Source organism: Coturnix japonica, chromosome 5, assembly GCF_001577835.2.
Source record: "Coturnix japonica isolate 7356 chromosome 5, Coturnix japonica 2.1, whole genome shotgun sequence".
NCBI lineage: Eukaryota > Metazoa > Chordata > Aves > Galliformes > Phasianidae > Coturnix > Coturnix japonica.
In genome coordinates, this window is record NC_029520.1 from 30,170,920 (window position 1) to 30,189,661 (window position 18,742).

The window sequence follows — 18,742 nt, forward strand, 5'->3', positions numbered from 1 at the left end:
TCTGAACCAGGTAACACAAATCTTCACCAGCTATGGAACTGCTTCCCTCTACGAAGTATTTGCAAACAAAAAGATATTCCTTTGTACTTCGATGCAGCATCCTGTTCTTGGAACATAGGTAAAACAGATCACCAGTTCTGCTTTTTTATTTCCCCAATAAACTATGTTTATTTTGCCAATTCTAATTACCATGCAATCTAATGGTTTTAAGGCTTATATTTTCCACATCACTGGACATTACAAACACGAAAGCATTTTATACTGTCATTATACATCAATGTTTGCACTTGGTTATACATATATACAGAAATTATTCACACAACTTAACCTTGCTATTTCCTCCTTCCAAATCAACATAATTTTACTGTGAAAGCAGCTTTTTAATAAATGGTATAAGAAATACAGCAAGGCACACATTTTTAAAAAACTTTTTTTTACTCATTACCACCTCAAGAAGCATAAAAAACCAAAATGTTTTACTTAATTCAGTAGAATGTCAACAGTTTCTAATATACAACACCATGTAGTTGTTTCTTGAAGTGTTGCATAGATTAAATTTTAAAATTAAATAAATAAAATGGCATTTATTTATCTTAATTGTTTATTTTTTAGATGTATTGAATCAGGAGGACAAACAATTTCTTTTTGCTGCAATCCAACAAAATTGTCAAGTTAAATGTAAAACAGCTTCAGTAAGTTTATGCATTATACACATAAATATTAAATTTGATACACAAAATAGAGGAGTACTGGCAGGTACAGTACTGAAAAGATGAACTGATCATAAATCCTGTGGAACTTCAAAACTTTAAAGAACAGAAACAGTGATAAGTAGTACAGGAGCATTCAATTTAGGAAGGGCAGGTCATTAGAGGTAGCTTGGGAGAGGAATCCATATGAAAGCAAATGGCTTTGCTACCACACAAAATGATCACTGAAATAGGACTAGCATATGCAACCTGATCACAAAGCCAGCATGGACAAATCACATTTGGAAAGAAAATTTATCTTGGGAGTCAATGTAATGAAAGGCAGTGATACAATGGAATTGGAGGTCATCCCAGGGTTTGCAGGATGAACCTGCACCTGAATTGCAGCCAAGTTTCTAAAAGGAAACAAAAAAGTAATAGTAGGTTACAGAAAATGCAGTTTTATTTGTGAAACATAGCTATTCTGGAACAGTCATAGAGAATCATTAAACAACCACATGCCAGAGCCTTTAATGCAGAAGCATACAGTTGGCAAACAATGATTTTTAACAGCCTGAGGTACAAGGTAGTGTAAAAATTGTTTTGATGTAGAAAACTCGTTGATTTCTGTAAAGACTAAAGAAACAAGGAAAGTTGTGAAATCTGACCTTTCCCTGGATCCTGTCTTACATGCAAACCTACCTTCAGCGCACTCATAGGTGCATCAATCAATGAAAACATAGGAACTTTTTAAAGCCAAACACCAAAAACTTGCACCTGTTGCTTACTTTAATACTTCTGTAATCATACACTATGAGATTTCAATGGAGAACCGGAAAAGACTGTCACAAAAGTGGTCCATGAATAGAACTGTCAGTGTCATCACTGAATTTTCAAATTGTAAATAGCCACTTAGACAATTCTAGTACCAGCAATGAGTTAAATTTTCATATTATAGCATTATCCAGCTTGGAGTTTAGGGTTAAACTATTCGTCAAAGAGCACAGGCTTATGATGAGGATTATGAAAAAATAACTGTCAGAATACTGCTCAAAGATTAGTGCAAATTACATCTTGTAGGCATTCCCTAAGAGGCACGCTAGACATGCATTACGTGCCTTCTGAACTAAGCAGACGTATCTGGATCTATCCAGCTACCTTCTCCCTTGATCTTATTTGCTGTAACTGAGCCCCTCTCTACTTGTAGAAGAAATATACTTACACAAAAGAGTGAAAAGTTCAATAGTTTGTTTAGAAATTTGGGAAGAACTGATGTGAGTAAAAGGGAAGATTTTATCAAAATGTTTCTACAATTTTGGCAGGAGTTTCATGTATCTATAAGTTAGAAAAATCTCACTGATGGATTATGTCAGGTTTTTCAAAAAATATGTAGCACACAAAAAGTATAAGATTATCTGTTTATTCCACTTTTTTTTTTTTTTTAAGAATTCAGCTATTGTGAGGAGATAAAAACTCAAACCATTTTAAATTCTATAAAGAAACATTCTTCTATGCACTTTCCTACAAAAATTAAATAAAGATAAATTTAGATTACTTTTGTAGTTACATTTTCAAAAATTAAATTATCACATACTAGCTATTGTGTAAACTTCTATATTATTTCTCTCCTGCAGTGACTAATACTTTGTGTCTCTCTATCATATTTTATCTATGGATCTCAAAACACTTTTCAGTATATGACCCATGTTTCACAGGTCCCACCAATTATTATTCTCAGTATTTTGATGCTAAAGAAACTGAGGCAGGGAAGGAAAAGTCATACAAAAACAGCTATTGCTGAGCAGGAAATAACAGTCAGGCCTTCTGAAACCAGTTCTGGGCATCAGCCATAGAGCCTGCCTTCTCTCCTGGGTTTCTTTCTAGGTACAGCAAGCAGCAGGATATTCTGTCTAACTTTCTTGGACTGTCAGATAAAACCAATTCATTTTTTCTTAAGCCTAGATAAAACATTTTTTTTTCTAAATTAAGTTAAAACTTCTGTTTTAACTATGGATTCTGTACAAAAGGAAATAAATAGCTGTTCTGACTTACTTGTAAGCCCTAACAAATAACACACAGAAGTACACCGTATTTTCTAGAAAAGATGTCAGACACATCATGTAAACCTCCTAAATGTAATGATTTTTATGCATATTGAACATATGACTAAGAATTCCCCACCCTTTGATGAGTCACAGGTCGCACTTACAGCAGAACACCATAGGATCTCTGATGTACAGAAGGACAGCTCTTAAAAACCATTCTCTATGCACAATTTTATGAGCACCTCTGTTACAGAATTCGATTGTTGGCTCATATGGAAGATGAGTTTTTGCTGACAGACTGAGTCTACTTTCAGAACTGCTACTATTTTAACATGATGGGCATTTTTTGTAGTATGCTGATAAACAGTAGGATTGTTACATACATTTGGCAGAAACTCTTCTTCTTACAGGAAAATTTTATTTTCCTGTACATCCAGTGCAAATACTGAAGCAGTATAAAATCAAACTATACTTGAAACTAGGCCTCTTTCAGCCTTGAATTCTTAGTATGCTTTAAAGGTACACATATACTATAGATTATTTTTCTCTAAGCATTGCAGCTACACATGGAATTACACATTTAAATGAGCTTACAGCACAGGTGCTACAGGAAAAATAATGGTGTTTGCCATTTATCTTTCAAATTAAATAATGTGTTTTTAAATAGTAACTTTTTTCATAATACACTTATGGGAACAACATTTATCTGTCACATTTTAAAAGATGTATTAGTAATAAATGTAAATTACCTTTGGAAAATCAGTAATTAGCCTCATCAAAAAATAAACAATCTGCCACCAAAAAGATAATCTTTAGCATAGTTAAGTATAATAACTGTTATTTGAATAAGTTAACAAATTAGGATAGATTGCTTCTGTAATTCATTCCCCATAGCATGAGAGATGAAGTTAAAGTACCAACCTTCTGAAGGGGGGAAGGGAGCTCAGACTTCAGTGAAACCAAATCTAGCAGCTAATATTTCCCCTTTTTGATGTGCCTGAGACATGCCACATGTATCCTACTGCTTTACTGCTGGGAATAATATAGTACATAATTTCCATAGAAGGAAGGTTTCATATATATTTGCTATGAAAAAATGTATCTTAAAGTTAAAAAGTGGGATGTCACATGAAAGGTTTTGTTACCTTAAAATTATTTTTCAATCCCCAGGTAAAAATTAAATGCATGTTATGTTAAGTTAAATGCTATAGTTTTAATATAACCCTCTGAAAATTTTGTATACAGTCTCAGCATTCTCTTGCACTGCAGGTCACGCATTAAAATGTCCATCCTCTATGCCCAGTCTTAGTCCTGATGTCTTGTTAACTGCACACTGTCATACCCCAGTCTTATGAGAAACATGGTTGGCTACCATCTAAGTTACTACGAAGCTCTTGAAGAGTGAGAGGAAGTTTACTCAGTATTTTGAGATCCTCAGAGGCAAAGTACTAATGAAGTTAAAATCTAAGTTATTGACTTTGTCGGTGAAAGAATGAGAAGAAGAAAATCACACTCACTGTACTAAGTATTCTCCCTCAGTGTTACAAAATGAGTGGAAAAAAAAAGTTTATAAAGCATTAATTTAGGAGAAGTTTATGTTTACATAATCATCCCTTTTCAGCCTCATGCTTTTGTCTTCATCTCAGTTTACAGATTGTGGTCTCTGTAGAGACACAATCTTTTGAATGTAACCCTAGAATATATGGTGTCACTTATCAATTTTGTAAGTCCCAGTTGATATCTGTTGCTTCCCAGTTGTTTGGATGTGTCCAAGTATTAACCTATTGGCAATCAACAGGTCAAGAAAACTCATTTCAAAGCCTTTCAAGGAATATCCTCTTTGCTATGACAGCTGCAAGATAATGCATTATTAAAATAGTTTTGTGTTTGAAAGAGACAGTGGCAATGTGCACACTTGCTGCCATATGATAACCTGAAGATTTTACTAGATGTCTTTATACATATGTGAACGGTGGATAAAAGCTTAACATGTGCAAAAGAAAACTCCAATGCACAATAATACAATACAGCAAAGTCAGGAAATTCTGAAGTTAAATATCCAACAGTAGTAAAGCAATCTATTTTATATAAATAGGTTCTGAACCTCTGCCAAAGCCATGCAGGTTGAACTTGGTTTGTACTGGTGGATTTGACAAACAGTGATGAATAACAACCTGCTCTCCTAAGGGAAAGAGTAACAGACTCTTAGAATAACCTAGGTAGGAAGGGAAACTTGGGTATCATCTAGTCTAATCTCCTTCTCAAAGCAAGCATATCTCCAAAGGTAGATCATTAAAGAACATGTCCATATAAATTTTGAAAATCTCCAAAGATGGAGATTTTGGAACTAGCCTGGGCAACTTAGTGTTTAACTTAGTGCCTTGCCAGAAATTCCCTTGCTACAGTTTCTCATAAGCAGCAGCATTTGGAATTGGAGTGGCATTTGGAGTTGCCATGCTGGTTCTGGTCAACTGGATTGGTGTTTCAAAAAACTAATGGAATCACTGTAAAGCTATGCTGGCTTTTGGCTCACCAAACTACTAGTGAGACTCAAAGCAAAGACTCTACATGCTAGGATCTGTTTCAGAAGTTGCCTTGTAGATCTCTGTTAAGTGTGCAGCTAACTGTTAGACATTCATGTGAGGTCAGAACTCCAGACAGGAACCACATATGGTTCAAAATGCTTACCACAAAATAGAACTGAAGCTTTTAGCACTGCTTTGTGGCTATCACATTTCATCTGCTTTGGTGTTTCAGCCTTTATTCTACATCTCCTTCACATTACACTTTTCATTGATATTGCAGATTTCTTACTTTTGTAACCTCAAGTTTGCTCTAATCTATAAGGGCTAATAATGGCTTAATGACTGTAAATAATGGTAAGGTGACACCAAGAGATGACATTATCTCTCCATTTAATTTCTAGTCTGTTAAGACATACCTTATGAACTGTCTGTAAATACTATAGAGCTCCAGTTCACTGGTCACTCAAAATCCTTGTAAAACCAGCTCAAATTCATTAAGTGCATAAACCTCATCAAACTTATGAGGTCAGCTGTCTGTGGAGAAAGGGATCAGTGAGTAGAGTTGGTATCTGTTTTCATGGCTCCGCAGATAAGGGAGTAGTAGGCTGATAAAGCAAATTTAATTTTGAAGGAATCCCAAGTTCTGCAAGACAGCAGATTTGAAGTATTCCAGAAGAGATGAGCTCCAGTCAGTGCAAAGCCAAAGGGCAAGAAGCACCTACTATTCACTGAATTAGTTGACCAGTGGCATGTAAATCAGAATTACAGTGTAATCAAAACAAAAAATAGTACTACCATAAAACAGAAGCCCTGGGTAGTGATCCACCTCCTTTCATAGTACAAAAAGTTAAAAATAAAATAATAATAAAAAAGAAAAAAATAAAGAAAAAAAATGTAAATTAAAAAAACTTGTATTTCATAGAGTACATACCTGCTTTTAGGATAATGTATATGCCTGGAGAGAGTTACATTCTATCTGTGCATATTAAAATCTCTTTCTTTATGAAGATTCAAGAGATTTTCTTCACAAGTAAGAGTTTTAGTGTTCTGGTGTACAACTTCCTCATTCTGTGAATGGCCACGCTTTAAATGGAACTCTATAGCTGAAGCCTCATCAGAAGCAGCAACACATCCTTTGGGCTCTTCAGTTCCAGGTGATTTTCCTATACTACTCTTTTTACTGCTGAGCTCTGGAAAATTCTTTTCCAAGCCTTCAGTTTGCCAGTCTGAAATCAACAAATCATCTACAGCATTTTTCAAATTTTTTGATGCATTTTCTTTGTTAGGATTGGAGACATTTATATTACCATCATCACACAGAAAAGATAAATTACTATCTTCTAATGAAGTTTTAACTTTTCCTAATGATGCCAGAGTCGATTCATCCGTTGACTCTGGCGATGTTTCAGAAATAACATTAGAAATACGCTGCTGCTGCTGCTCCTCAGCTCTTGCTTCAGGAGTACCATTACAAATGGATTGCTGCTGCTCAACACGTTCATCTTCAGGGCATGCTTCAAAAAAGCATTCAATATTATCTCTCTCATCCGTAAAGTCCAGCGGCACAGGAGTACTGCTCTTTTCCTCTATGTATTTGATTACTTCTCCACAGTCACTATCATGAGAAGAAAGTGAAAGATAAGAATAGAAGTCCCCTTTTCTCAGCTGAATGGGTCTGTGAGAGTGTTCTAATACTTTTTCCTTGATCTGTGTTAATGAAGCTGGAGCAGATGACTCACATTCAGGTTGAGACTTACTTTTCAAAGCTGTTGATGCCATGTCTATTATCTCCTTCACAAAGTTGTGTACTGAGCCATCTTCCATATTTCTTTTATCACAAGCAGCAGAGTCACAGCTACAGAATGAATCAGTTCCACTGGCTGAGGACTCACATTCTGGCTTACTAGATTTCAAGGTTGCACAGCAATCAGTAGATTTTTCAGTAATGCTTATTTTGTGTTGCTGATCATCAGGTAAGGATGTTTGAAAAGAAGCAGCTTGTGTGGCTACAGAGCTTGTTTCTGAGGAAGGTTCAAGACAAGGCTTTTTAGCAGGAGAGAAAGCAACACAATGATGATCAGACCGAAGATGACTTTGACATCCTTTTGGAGGATTTCTGGATCCATCAGACAACAGAACAGCCTCCTTTCCATCCATATGTGAATCATCTGAACTGTCTGTAAATGCTTCACAGACACAGAATTCATTTTCAGCTTCTTTTACATCAAGTGATGCATGAATTTTAGAAGTTGTTGATGTTCTAACAAGCTCTCCCTCATGACTGCCAAGAGTATTTTCAACATTGCCATTCTCCATGTCATCCACAAGTTGATCCTTCACAACCTGAGAGATATCTTTCATCAGATGATCCTTTGTCCCTTTTTCATGATTATGTGATACATTCTTACTATTGCCATTATTTTCTGTTATTTTCCGCACTGAGCCATTCAAAAGTGCTTCAATGTTCAGTGTATCTGTGGCTTTTGAAGTCTCATTACTTACTTTACCATGCTGAATTTCATCACTGAGGTTACTTTTTCTCTTCTCTCTTGTCAAAGAAAATTTTGGTCTGATCCAAGTTTGGAGTTCATTTTTTATATAATCAAGTCCTGAAATTAAATTGCATTCTTCATAAATATCCTCATCAGTTGCTATACTGGAGTCATCATCTTCATCTTTGATACCTAGCTCTTCCTCAGTTAAGGTAAGGGTGGAACTTGAAAGCAAATCACTGTCATCCTCATCATCAGTGCAAGCAGAAGTGCAGGAGACATTAACAATCATGCTAACATTGACATCGCTCTCATCAGCTACGGATCTATTAAGATGTTTTCTAAATGATGCATTTGAATCTGGTATTTTATTTCTGTGCAGTACTATGTCTTCAGAACAGAGAGAAAGATCCTCACTGCTGCTGAGCTCTGTGAGAGAAGCTGCTGAGTCTTCATTAACTGAGGATGCAATATCTACAGACAGCTGTCCAGTAAAAGACATTTTTTGAGAGCTACTTTGGAGTGTTATATCAGAGATACTGCGCTTTATCTTTTGTTCTAATGGACTCTGGATGTTCTCTAAACGATTCAAAAGATCTAATGTCCTTTTGCTGAGCTCTCCAACAGAATCACTGCTTGCACTAATGTCTCCTGAGCCATGGTGACTAAAAAGGTCTTCATTGCTTTTGTAGGAAGTCAGCCAGCTCTCCAAAGAGGTGCTTCGTTGAAGACCATCTCCACTTTTAAAAATACCTGAGCTGAACAAATCACCTACTACAGACAGAGATTCTAATGAAGAACTATGAGATAAAGTTGAAACCTGTCTTGTGTTTTCTGTAGCAATTAGTTTTCTTACTGTTTCCACAGACTTAGAGGAACTGGGATCTGAACCTCCAGGGATATTTGCCATATTATGGTCACAAATAAACTCATCTGTTTGTGACTCTCCAGGCTTTTGTTCAGTTTTACCAGGTATTTTATCAAAACAAAAACCACGGAACAAAGCACCCTCTGTTTGCACTTTTTCAGTTTGCGATTGTTTCATTATCATTGGCAATTTGATTTTGGAACCTTGAAGATATGAGTAATCATAAAATGTAAACACATCAGATTTTCCTTGCAGTTCTTCTAAACAAACAGTTTTGCACATGGCAATGTTGTCCAAGTCCCCGTCAATTTCACTTCCACAACCTCCAGATGGTGCCAACTGGAAATCATCTGCGAGACTAACACGGTCTTCTTCATCTTGCTTTATTTTTTGTTTTATTACATCAATTATGTCATCCATTTGAGTTCCTGTGTGCCCAATTTCAGGATTGCTCTGAGTGCTTTCAGTATCATTTAGTAAAAAAATTTCTGAATTATTTGTAGTTTCTGTATCACATTCACTCACTATTCCACTTTCACTCTCGGAATGCCTGCTTATGTTCCCACTCTGGTACATATAGTTATATGGTTTTGCCAGTGTTGTTCCCCCTATCAGGTCTGGTAAGGATTTGGTAGATGAAAATGAAGAGTCTTTACTAAGACTTTTGTTTAGAATGTTAGACTCTGTTACACTGGAGAGTTTTGATGTTTTTTTCAAGAAAGGCATGTGTTTCTTTTCTGATAATTCAATATTATGAAGACTATAGACCTGATAGATGTGAGGATTTGGAGAGGAAGTAATGCTGGAACAATAAAGAGGACTTCCACGATCACTGATACTTTCATCTTCATTCACATCATTGCTGCCACATTCTCCTGAAGTAGATTTCTGGCTTAGGTCATCTTTTTTGAGCTCCTGATCAGGATCACTTAAGTCTTCATTAACACTGATCAGCTTGTTACTGATATCAGTTTCATCCCATTCTAGTGCATCTTCACTCGGACCATTTAGATCCATCAGACTTGGATCAATAAAGTTCAGAGACTCCTGTTTAAAAAAAGAAAAGAAAAAAAAAGAGATGGAAAACATGTACATCTCTACTTTAAATGTTCTTCCACTGAAATCATGTAAGTAAATTAATGGGAGAGAAGAGCATTTTTGGAAAAATAATAATTATCAGGCTTGTAATTGTACAATTTAAATGATCAATTGAAATGAAACCTATTAAATTCTGTATATTTTCTTATTCTGTGTGCTCTCTAAGTTTTCTTAGTTTTTTTTCTTATTTGCTACTAAAACAACATACAGAAATGTGACTTTGAGATTAACTGCAGTCACTTTACACGTAGCAAACTTTAACCATTCTGCATAATCACACAGAAGTATGTTAGCAATAACATGTAGGTCTTTATTGATATATGAGATATACGAGAAAATCTCTTAACCTGCTTAAAAGATTTAAGATATACAAGTTTTATAATTGTTTTTTTGTTTGTTTTTTTGTTTTTTTTGTTTTGTTTTGTTTTTTTCAATGTTTATAACACGTTTTTGTGTTGCCAACCTTAAAACAACTGATCTAGTGTACTGGATGTCACTAGACTTGATCAATTTTTGTTAGAATTACTGTTTATTCTTTACTTGATAGTAAAGGTAGTGCTAATGACCAGTAAGTAAGGCTAATGAATGGTAATGCATTCAGCTGCAGGAACAATGAATCAGTCTAAACAAAGACTACATGAATTTCAAATATTGTCTCTGCGTACACTGTTCTCTGGGAAAGGGCTAACAAATAACTGAACTAAACTTAGTTTGATTTTTTGAAGACTTTGTAGCTTTCCAGTAATAATGGCTATTATGAGCTCAGAATGTGCAGTCTCAAGTACTGTTACTTCTAGAAATACCTGAGGGACAAGAAACAAATAAACACCTTGACAACTTTTCTAACTCGAATATCATGTGTCAAAAGGCCAAAGACCAACACACCTTGAAATCCTCATGGTAGTATAGAAATGGTTCCTAATTTGGGGGGTTGTTCTCTAAGCATAAATTAGTTTCACCACATTTTTCTACTTACTGAGACCATTTGTGGAAAGGCTTTGCCTACACAGAAAGTCTTAAAATAGGAGTGATAACTAATGTAGAATTTTACCTTAGATTAAATCATCTTAGCATCCAGACAATGATCACTGCATACAGAAAAATAACCACTTTTTCCAATAAACCTTTCAACAACAACAATACTTCTTGAGCTTTGTTGGAGCAAGTTTTGTTTTGCATATTACAGCACTGATTGCACACCAAACCGCAATCTAAATATCAACAAACTTAGAAAGCTGCTGAAATACAAGCAGATACAGTATTGCTGCAGTCAAGTAAAATGCAGCTGTAAGCAACTTGGTTGCTGACTTAGATTCATAACGTCTCAGCTCAGGCTAAGTTTGCATAGAAAAGGATGTATTCTCAGCTGTGAGCTCTCTGTGTGAAATGAGTTGAGTTCTCTGTGGAACTCAAGTCCACTCATCCCTATATCTTGACAAATCATGAGACATTCTTCAACATCTCAATAGTTACGGTGCTCATTTTGAGAGGATAAGAGTTTGTCAGACTGGACATGAAACCAGGTTACCAGTCTTTCAAAAGTTCTCCCTACAAGGTGCCATCAAGATAAGCCTCCTTATGCTATTTCATTTTGCATAGAACAAGAAAACATTACTTGGGTCACAGAGGGATGATGAGAATTTTATCCCACAGTACAGTGTTCAATACATTTGACTGGCAAAAATCATAGATAAGCCAAAATCCCTTTTCAGTGTGGAAAACATGAAGGTACCCTATCACATCAAACCATTGGCTAAAACACTCAAATGACATAAGAAAGAATGACTCTGTCTGAAACAGGCAGAGCAGCATTCAGCAGAATGATACAATGATCAACATATTTGATAAAATGATACAGTATTCATGTAAGACAAATCTGAGTCCTCATGCTCCACTGGGCTTAGCTGTAAGGCAGATCTACATGCAGTACAGCTGTGTTAAGATATCATAAATAATTCTGGGTCAGCAGTTTTTTTCCATCCTTGGAGATTAGGAGATTTTGTGGATTTTGAAGTTTGTCATATATAATGTTGAAGGCTCTTCATGGATAAATATATCACAAAACTTATGAAATAAATTTGCTAGTCTTCTTTTTTCCATGAGGTACTGGCTGGGGGTAGCTCAGACTTTAAACTCCCATAAAAACATTCATTTGCTAAACAACTAAAGCTACTAGGAGCAGTGCTGTACATTGTAGAGTTGAGCAGTCCATGCTGGGATTTGCCATTTGGCCATGTTTTCATAGTGACTCCTAGTCAGTACCTATTTGTACCATGTCCCATTTGTTGCTAATAAGAGGAACATCCTTTTACCAATCTACAAGTGAAAACATGGTGCATGTGATCACCAATTAAATTAGTTTGAAAGCTTGTTAGATTAAACATGAAATCAGCTAAAATTACTCTTTTTCTCTGTAGTATGTTTTATGACTATCATACATAGCATTAGGAAGATACTGCTGTGAAAGGCTTCCTGAACTGCACAGTTTTACTGTTTTATACTTCTGTCAGCTGCAAAAGGAACTCCCAAAGGCAGGAAATCAGCAGCAGGTTCCAAGGATTTTATGTTCCATAGAATCTGATCTTGTTTCTCAAAACAAAACATTTGGTCCTCATTGGTCAGGAAGATAACCTTCCCCCTGTAAATCAGCACTTGGCTGCCTTGTTTGTTCTTCAGGTCAGATGGACTAAAACAATAAAACATGTGGAATTGTGACCTCACCCCATTCATCTTCACTGAGTAGTCCTTACTTCAAAGCTTATTTTTCATTCTTCAAATGCACATGCTTTTCTGAGTGCTGGCGTATACTCAGAAGTTGTACAGGCATAGATACGATGGTAGGGAATTTGATTTTTTTTTTTCCTTATTGCCACTTACTATCGCTTCCAAAGGCTCTGATGAAGATATGGTCATTTTACAAGCATAACTTTCTTTGTCCAAGAAACTGTCTGAATTGATATTAGTAAATTTCTACCCTTCTTATAATCATCATCTGCCCTGATGAGATCTACTAGTATGACTTTAGTGGTTATCAGCCCTTACCAAGAAGAGATTAACTTTTAACTTTCTCTGAATCAGACCACCCAGCTAAAGTCACAAACAATTTTAGCAAGGGTATGTATTTCCTTTTCTTTTTTACAATATCTAGCAAGCTCCCCAAACAAGAAGGAGCAGTCAGAGATGCAGTAGTTGTTGAAGAGAGCAGCAGCAGGCAGACTTTTGAATAAAGCTCTGGTTTGAAGAATGAAAGGTGGTGTCATACCAGTCTATGTTTACACTGACAGCAGTAGCAAGGTGAAAACTAAGAATCTCTGAGGCCAATTTTCATCACGTCAGATGTCTTCTTATCAGCCTGCTCAGTGCATAGGTAGGATGCTAGAAGATTAGAGTTATCATGATAGTAATATATATGTGTAGATGTGTATGTATAAAGACACACACACACCTCTTAGCAATTTTCCAGATTCTGGGAAATAAGTTACACCTGCTGGTATCTGAAAAAAGTTCATTTTGCCAGACAATTATTGCATGTTTGATGGAAATTGGTCTCCAGATGGTCTGTCACAGACTTCAGCAAGTAGATATGTGGGTGCAAACATATGTATATCATCTTTCAAACAGTGACTATCTTCATACATGGTATCAAATTAAAGGCACTAAACACAGCTACCTCTGGAGTCAACCTCAATGACCACATGGCTCAGAGTTACGGTGAAAAGTTTTGAGCAAGTAAAAAACTTGCTAAGCAATAACAACAAAAAGAAGCACACTATATTTCCATTTTTATAGTATCACTACGTACACAACATTCAGAAAGTATTTACTGTCTTATGAAATATATTGAGCATATTTTAAAGAAGAACAAACTAAATTACAGTCTCAGAAGAGCGATAGGTTAAGTTAATTCAACTATATTTGAAAGGGCTGCTTTAAAGAGTCTGGTTCTTTCCTGTGTGAACCCTGCACTACTTTGCTTTGGATAGTAATCCCATTTCAGTGCAATAACTCATATGCACAAAGTGTGCACTTCAGTACTTGCAGCATTGGTATCTAATGGTTAAACAGTTAATCTGCTGAAAAAGCTAAAGGCAAGAAATGGAATTATCATCATGTATGGATATTTCCTCAACCACAGTGCTCGTTAAGAAAAAGTCTTAAAAATAATTTTTTTCCCCCACTTTTTCCTTTTTTCAAACACAGATAGTTTTGCTTTTTCTGCAGCAAATTTTATGAAACAATGATTCTCTGTTTCAGGCTCATTTGCATGTGCTACTCCAGTACAGATACTTTGTGCTGGTGAAACAGGCCTGTAATGTATAACCCCTACGTACTATTATATTTTTTTAAAAGAATTAACATGAAAAAAAAAAAAGCTTTTACAATAAGACAAACTCTGTTCCTCCCTCCCCAAAACATATCTTTCAGTTGCTGTGGACAAATTCTCCAAACTCAGCTGTGCTTTAGGGCCACAGGAAAAAGAGAGAAAGAAAGAAAACCATCCCCCATCTTCAGGAATGCGTGCACATTCAAGGAAGACAAACATGATTTTGTCTTTTCAAAACTGCAAGCATGCCAAGTACTTCTGCTGCAAGAAACAGTCGTATGTACAGTATCCACTTCACCTCTGCTTCATTTTCTAAATGAGGTTCTCTATATCATAGCCAATTAAAAAAAAAATCCCCATTTCCCAACACCTATATTTTAATACTTATAAGCATATGTATAAAATTCAAAGTGTATAGTACTGAAGTGACCTGCACATTACAATATAGTCTCAAAATATATAGAAGCATTATGCTTAATTACAGATCACTAGAAAAAACAATTATTAAAAGACATACTCGTCATAATTATAATTAAAAAAAGGGATGTGTTTACTTGCTCAGAAAATAAGAATCTGGAACTGTGGTTTTTACTTTTTCTGCCTTCATTTTACAACTGTTATCCTCAGTGAAGAGGTACACTCAGTCCTGAAATGCAGAACTTTATCTTTTTTGTTGGGTGCTTACAGGTATTGCCAGTGTCCTACGGGGGTGACTGTATGCATAGATGCCTGTAGCACAGGAAGGACACTGGCTTCACTTCTGCTTTCTGAAGTTACAGATGCCACTTGTATGGGTCTCAACACAGACTGTGTCACATGGGAACCACAAAGGTTACAACACTGACAAGCTGCCCGTCTTCATGCTGACACAGGGAATTCTCATGCTTTCTATGTTATTATGTTGGTCCACAAACTCAGAGGAAGAGGTTGATGGTATGGCAAGAGAGGCTGAACCTTCACTCCAATATTTCATTACATTTTGTTGCTGTGAATCAGATGGCAGCAGAGGGATAGCCTCAAAAATGGCACATGATATCGAAGTGCACATGAAGCAAAATACATAACTGAATTCCACCATTTGAAAAAGAAAAAAAAATGGCACCCTTTTACATTCATCAATGCTTGCAGAGCATTTATGGGGACCAAACAGTGGATGCAAGCATTGTGAGGTGGTGTGTGGGGCATTTCAACAGTGGCAACAGCAATGTCAAACACAAGCCATGTTTCAGACAGGTGTGCAGATTTTTAGGAGTGCAACACGTGCACTTCTGTGCCAAAGAAACTAGCCATTCTGTAGACATTCTGCTGCTCTTGAAACGTCTTGTGACCACACTGGGTAATACTCTGAGGTCACTTATGCCTGCACAAGTCCTATGATCAAACTCTAAGTTTCCTGACAAGCTCCCCTCAGCACCAGATGTCTAAAAGGAGCGAAAGGCTCTATTCCCTCTACTGCTCACTAGAAGAGACAGGTTGGAGCAGAAGGTGAGCCGTGTCAGCAGAAGGCCAATAGGAACTTACTTCTATCACAGACCAAGGCAAAAGTGGTACTTATTCATTCTTCAGCCTCTGTGGAAGTAAGGGCTTAAATTTTTGCCACTGTATCCTCATGTGGCTTTTTAACATCTCAAGTTCTCATTTACTAAAGAAGCCCTTCAAGTGTTACTAGAGAGCAGAAGAACACCTACAACACTTTTATGCTGAATAATATTGTCATCCAAATAGGTTTACAATCCCAGACCTATATTCCAAGTTGTGCATTTGAGCTGTTTTCACACATTTGTCATGAGAAAGCCTGACTACATGGCATATTTTACAGTCTGTTGTTTTTGCTGCTTTGTCATTTTCTTTTCATCTGTCAAGGGGTTACATGACAGGATTTTTTGACCTTGAATGTCATTTGGTCTCACCTGTACTTCAATATGTGATTTTCTTAGTGCAAGAATCCAACATAAGCCCTTAATGAAACTCTTAGAAAAATGCTCCTAGGTTGACCCAAATTCAAAATGTTGCCATGTATACCTATTTCTGTAAAGATCAGATCCTGACACTCTACCTCAGACACACACCCATGCAAGTTGCAGGGAGCTCATTCAGACTTTGATCCAATCAAGGATTACTCTTATGGTCAAAACAAAAAACAAAACAAAATAAAAACCACACCTCTACCAGAAATGGGGAATCTGTGGAACCGGTCGTACTTAAACAGGCTTAAAACTATCCCTTGTTTAAACTGCAGAATTTCATCACTATGCCCTTTTTCATGGCAAATCAGTTGTCCTCTGCATTTGGATGCTCTTGCATAATTGCACTGGCATAATAAAATCTCTATTGTTTTAGCTTTATACTATCTATGTATAGTTTCAGTTTAATATAATTTACATTGGATTTCATACTCATTTAAAGGTGCCCTCTCAGTTAAAACAGAACAACTCAGTGGACTGTGTGAAAGGACTGGGTACGTGCAACAGTCTTCTCTCATTTGTCATGGGCACCTGTGTACAGTGACAAAAACATAAAGATGGTAATAGCACAAGAGAGGTGGTAATAAATATCCAAAAAGGTCATTTACAGGAAAAACTCACCCATATAGAAACCTTCAGTCTACTGGGAAACACTGAGGCAATCTCCACCAAGGAGCAATCTCCAAGAGATGCTGCCTTAGTGGTGGTCAGCCCTTAAATGAGGTCTAGAGGAGGTAGAGTCAAGCTCCACCCCTTCCGGGAGCTCAGCTAAATTACTCTCACCTGTGCTCCCACAGCTGACTGACACTTGCCTCAGCTAATAAATCAGAGGTTCAGGCTGTGATTACCAAATTCCCATACACACCTGAAATCATAGAGTTTTTAAGAGCTTTGTTTTAGCAGAAATAACTGTTTGTGAGAAAACATGAAAAAGTAAGAATCGCTGTAAAACAGACAGATACAAATTTCAAAAGGATAGGACACTCAGTCTTGAGAGCTTGGCATTAGGAGAAACCTAGAACGAAAGTTTTATCACTAAAAGCTGGAGAGGAAAGACTTGAATTTCCAAATAAAAAATCTTAGAATCATAGAATATCCTGAGCTGGAAAAGACTCGTATCAATTTTTGAGTCGAACTCTTGGCTCCACACAGGACTGCTAAAAATCAGTCCATATGTCTAAGAGTACTGTTCAGACTCTCCTTGAACTCTGTCGGCTTGATGCAATGACCATTGTCCTGAGGAGACTATTCTAGGGCCCAGCCATCCTCTGGTCTGAAACCTATTCCTGATATCCAAATATACAACTTTATCCTCCCCTGACACAGCTCCATGCCATTCCCTTGTGTCCTGTAGCTGTTACCAGAGAGCAGAGGTCAGTGCTCCTCCACCGCTCCCTGTCTTGCCATATATAGGAAAGGGAGATTTGATCAATTATTTATAAACAGTAGAACTGCATCAAGGATATATGGGTCTATCATCAGTTTCTCCTTCTAACAAAAGAGTTAAAAGACTACCAAATTTACCCTAATTCACATCAAAGACAACTGACTCACTTTTTCCTCACATGTAAATTTTCAGCAGAATTTCCAATCAGGCACTTCCAGATGTAATTGATCCACAACCCATAAATTTGAGATGTTGACTAGAGGAGAGTCAACAAGCAAGTATCATGAAGTCAGAGGCTTTCAGGCTGCTGCATGTTACAAGTAGTTCCACAGTCTACCTACCTATGAATTTCCAAGAATTAAATTAAACATCACTATTATCAGTAAGTGGTAGAGAGTTCTCGCAATGAATGAAAAGTACAGTGGTAAGCACCCGGAGATTACACCACCACTACAGCTCCTTGACATTACACAGTGTACATCTAGAAAGCGCTACTTTTCAAATGTGGCAGAACAGAAACAGGAGCCTTATATCCAGGTGCAAGAGGTCCTTTGGCAGAGCTTTTTCAGTAAGATCATCTCATTCTCATTCCCAAACTTCCAGACTTTTTTCTTGTCTCCATCACTGTTAAGTGCCTGTTGTTTATGGTTGTCTCTGTGCATAACAGATGCCAACACAGCCCTGGAGCTGGCTGGAGATAAAAAAAAAAATAAATTGGCAATTTCAATCTCATCTTGGATGCCGAATGAATGCTATGCAATATGTGAAGTACCAGCATTAAATGTACAATTTGTTTTGGTCACTGGAGAAATTATTTCATACATGCACACATTATAGAAATTCACTTAGAAGAAGACAAAGTAAAGGACAAGTATTTCTTGTTAGGGTGAGAGGATTTGCCTGCTTTAGTTTGAAAAAGTACAAAATGACAATGTACTGTATACTTCATTACAGCAAAAATATTACTGTCATTATTCAACATTCTTCTATTGCAGGAGAGCTTATTTAAAACATTATACAGTTTAAATTTGAACTCAATTTGGAAAATAAACTGAAGATTTAAAGCTATCTGCATATCTTATTTTCAGTTGTGGTGAGTGACAAAGTCCAATGAGCAGTAAATGTTTACAAAGTGATGTAATAACTGAGGGGTTCAGGGCAGTAAGTATTAATATTATTATTAATTATTATTATTAATTAAATATATTATTAATATTAGTATAAATGCTGTTAGTATTTAGGTTTAAGGCACAGCATATTTTATTTGAAACTGAAGCAGTGTCCCTTCTCCCTTCTAAAGCAAACAAAAAAACTATTTTAAAAATGAAGCATCTCCTTGCTTTGTTCAGT

General features: G+C 36.4%; 1 protein-coding gene across 2 annotated transcripts in view; it reads right to left on the minus strand.

The window, feature by feature from the left end:
- Positions 1-201: 201 nt before the first annotated feature.
- Positions 202-18,742, minus strand: part of AKAP6 (A-kinase anchoring protein 6) — a 259,761-nt gene continuing 241,220 nt past the window's right edge. For both annotated transcript variants that reach the window (XM_032444906.1, XM_032444905.1), the window contains exons 14-15: positions 6,191-9,666; positions 202-1,105 (exon numbers count right to left, since the gene is read on the minus strand). In XM_032444906.1, the coding sequence (XP_032300797.1) occupies positions 6,232-9,666 (3,435 nt within the window). In that variant the 3' untranslated portion in view covers positions 202-1,105; positions 6,191-6,231. The remainder of the gene's footprint in view (positions 1,106-6,190; positions 9,667-18,742) is intronic.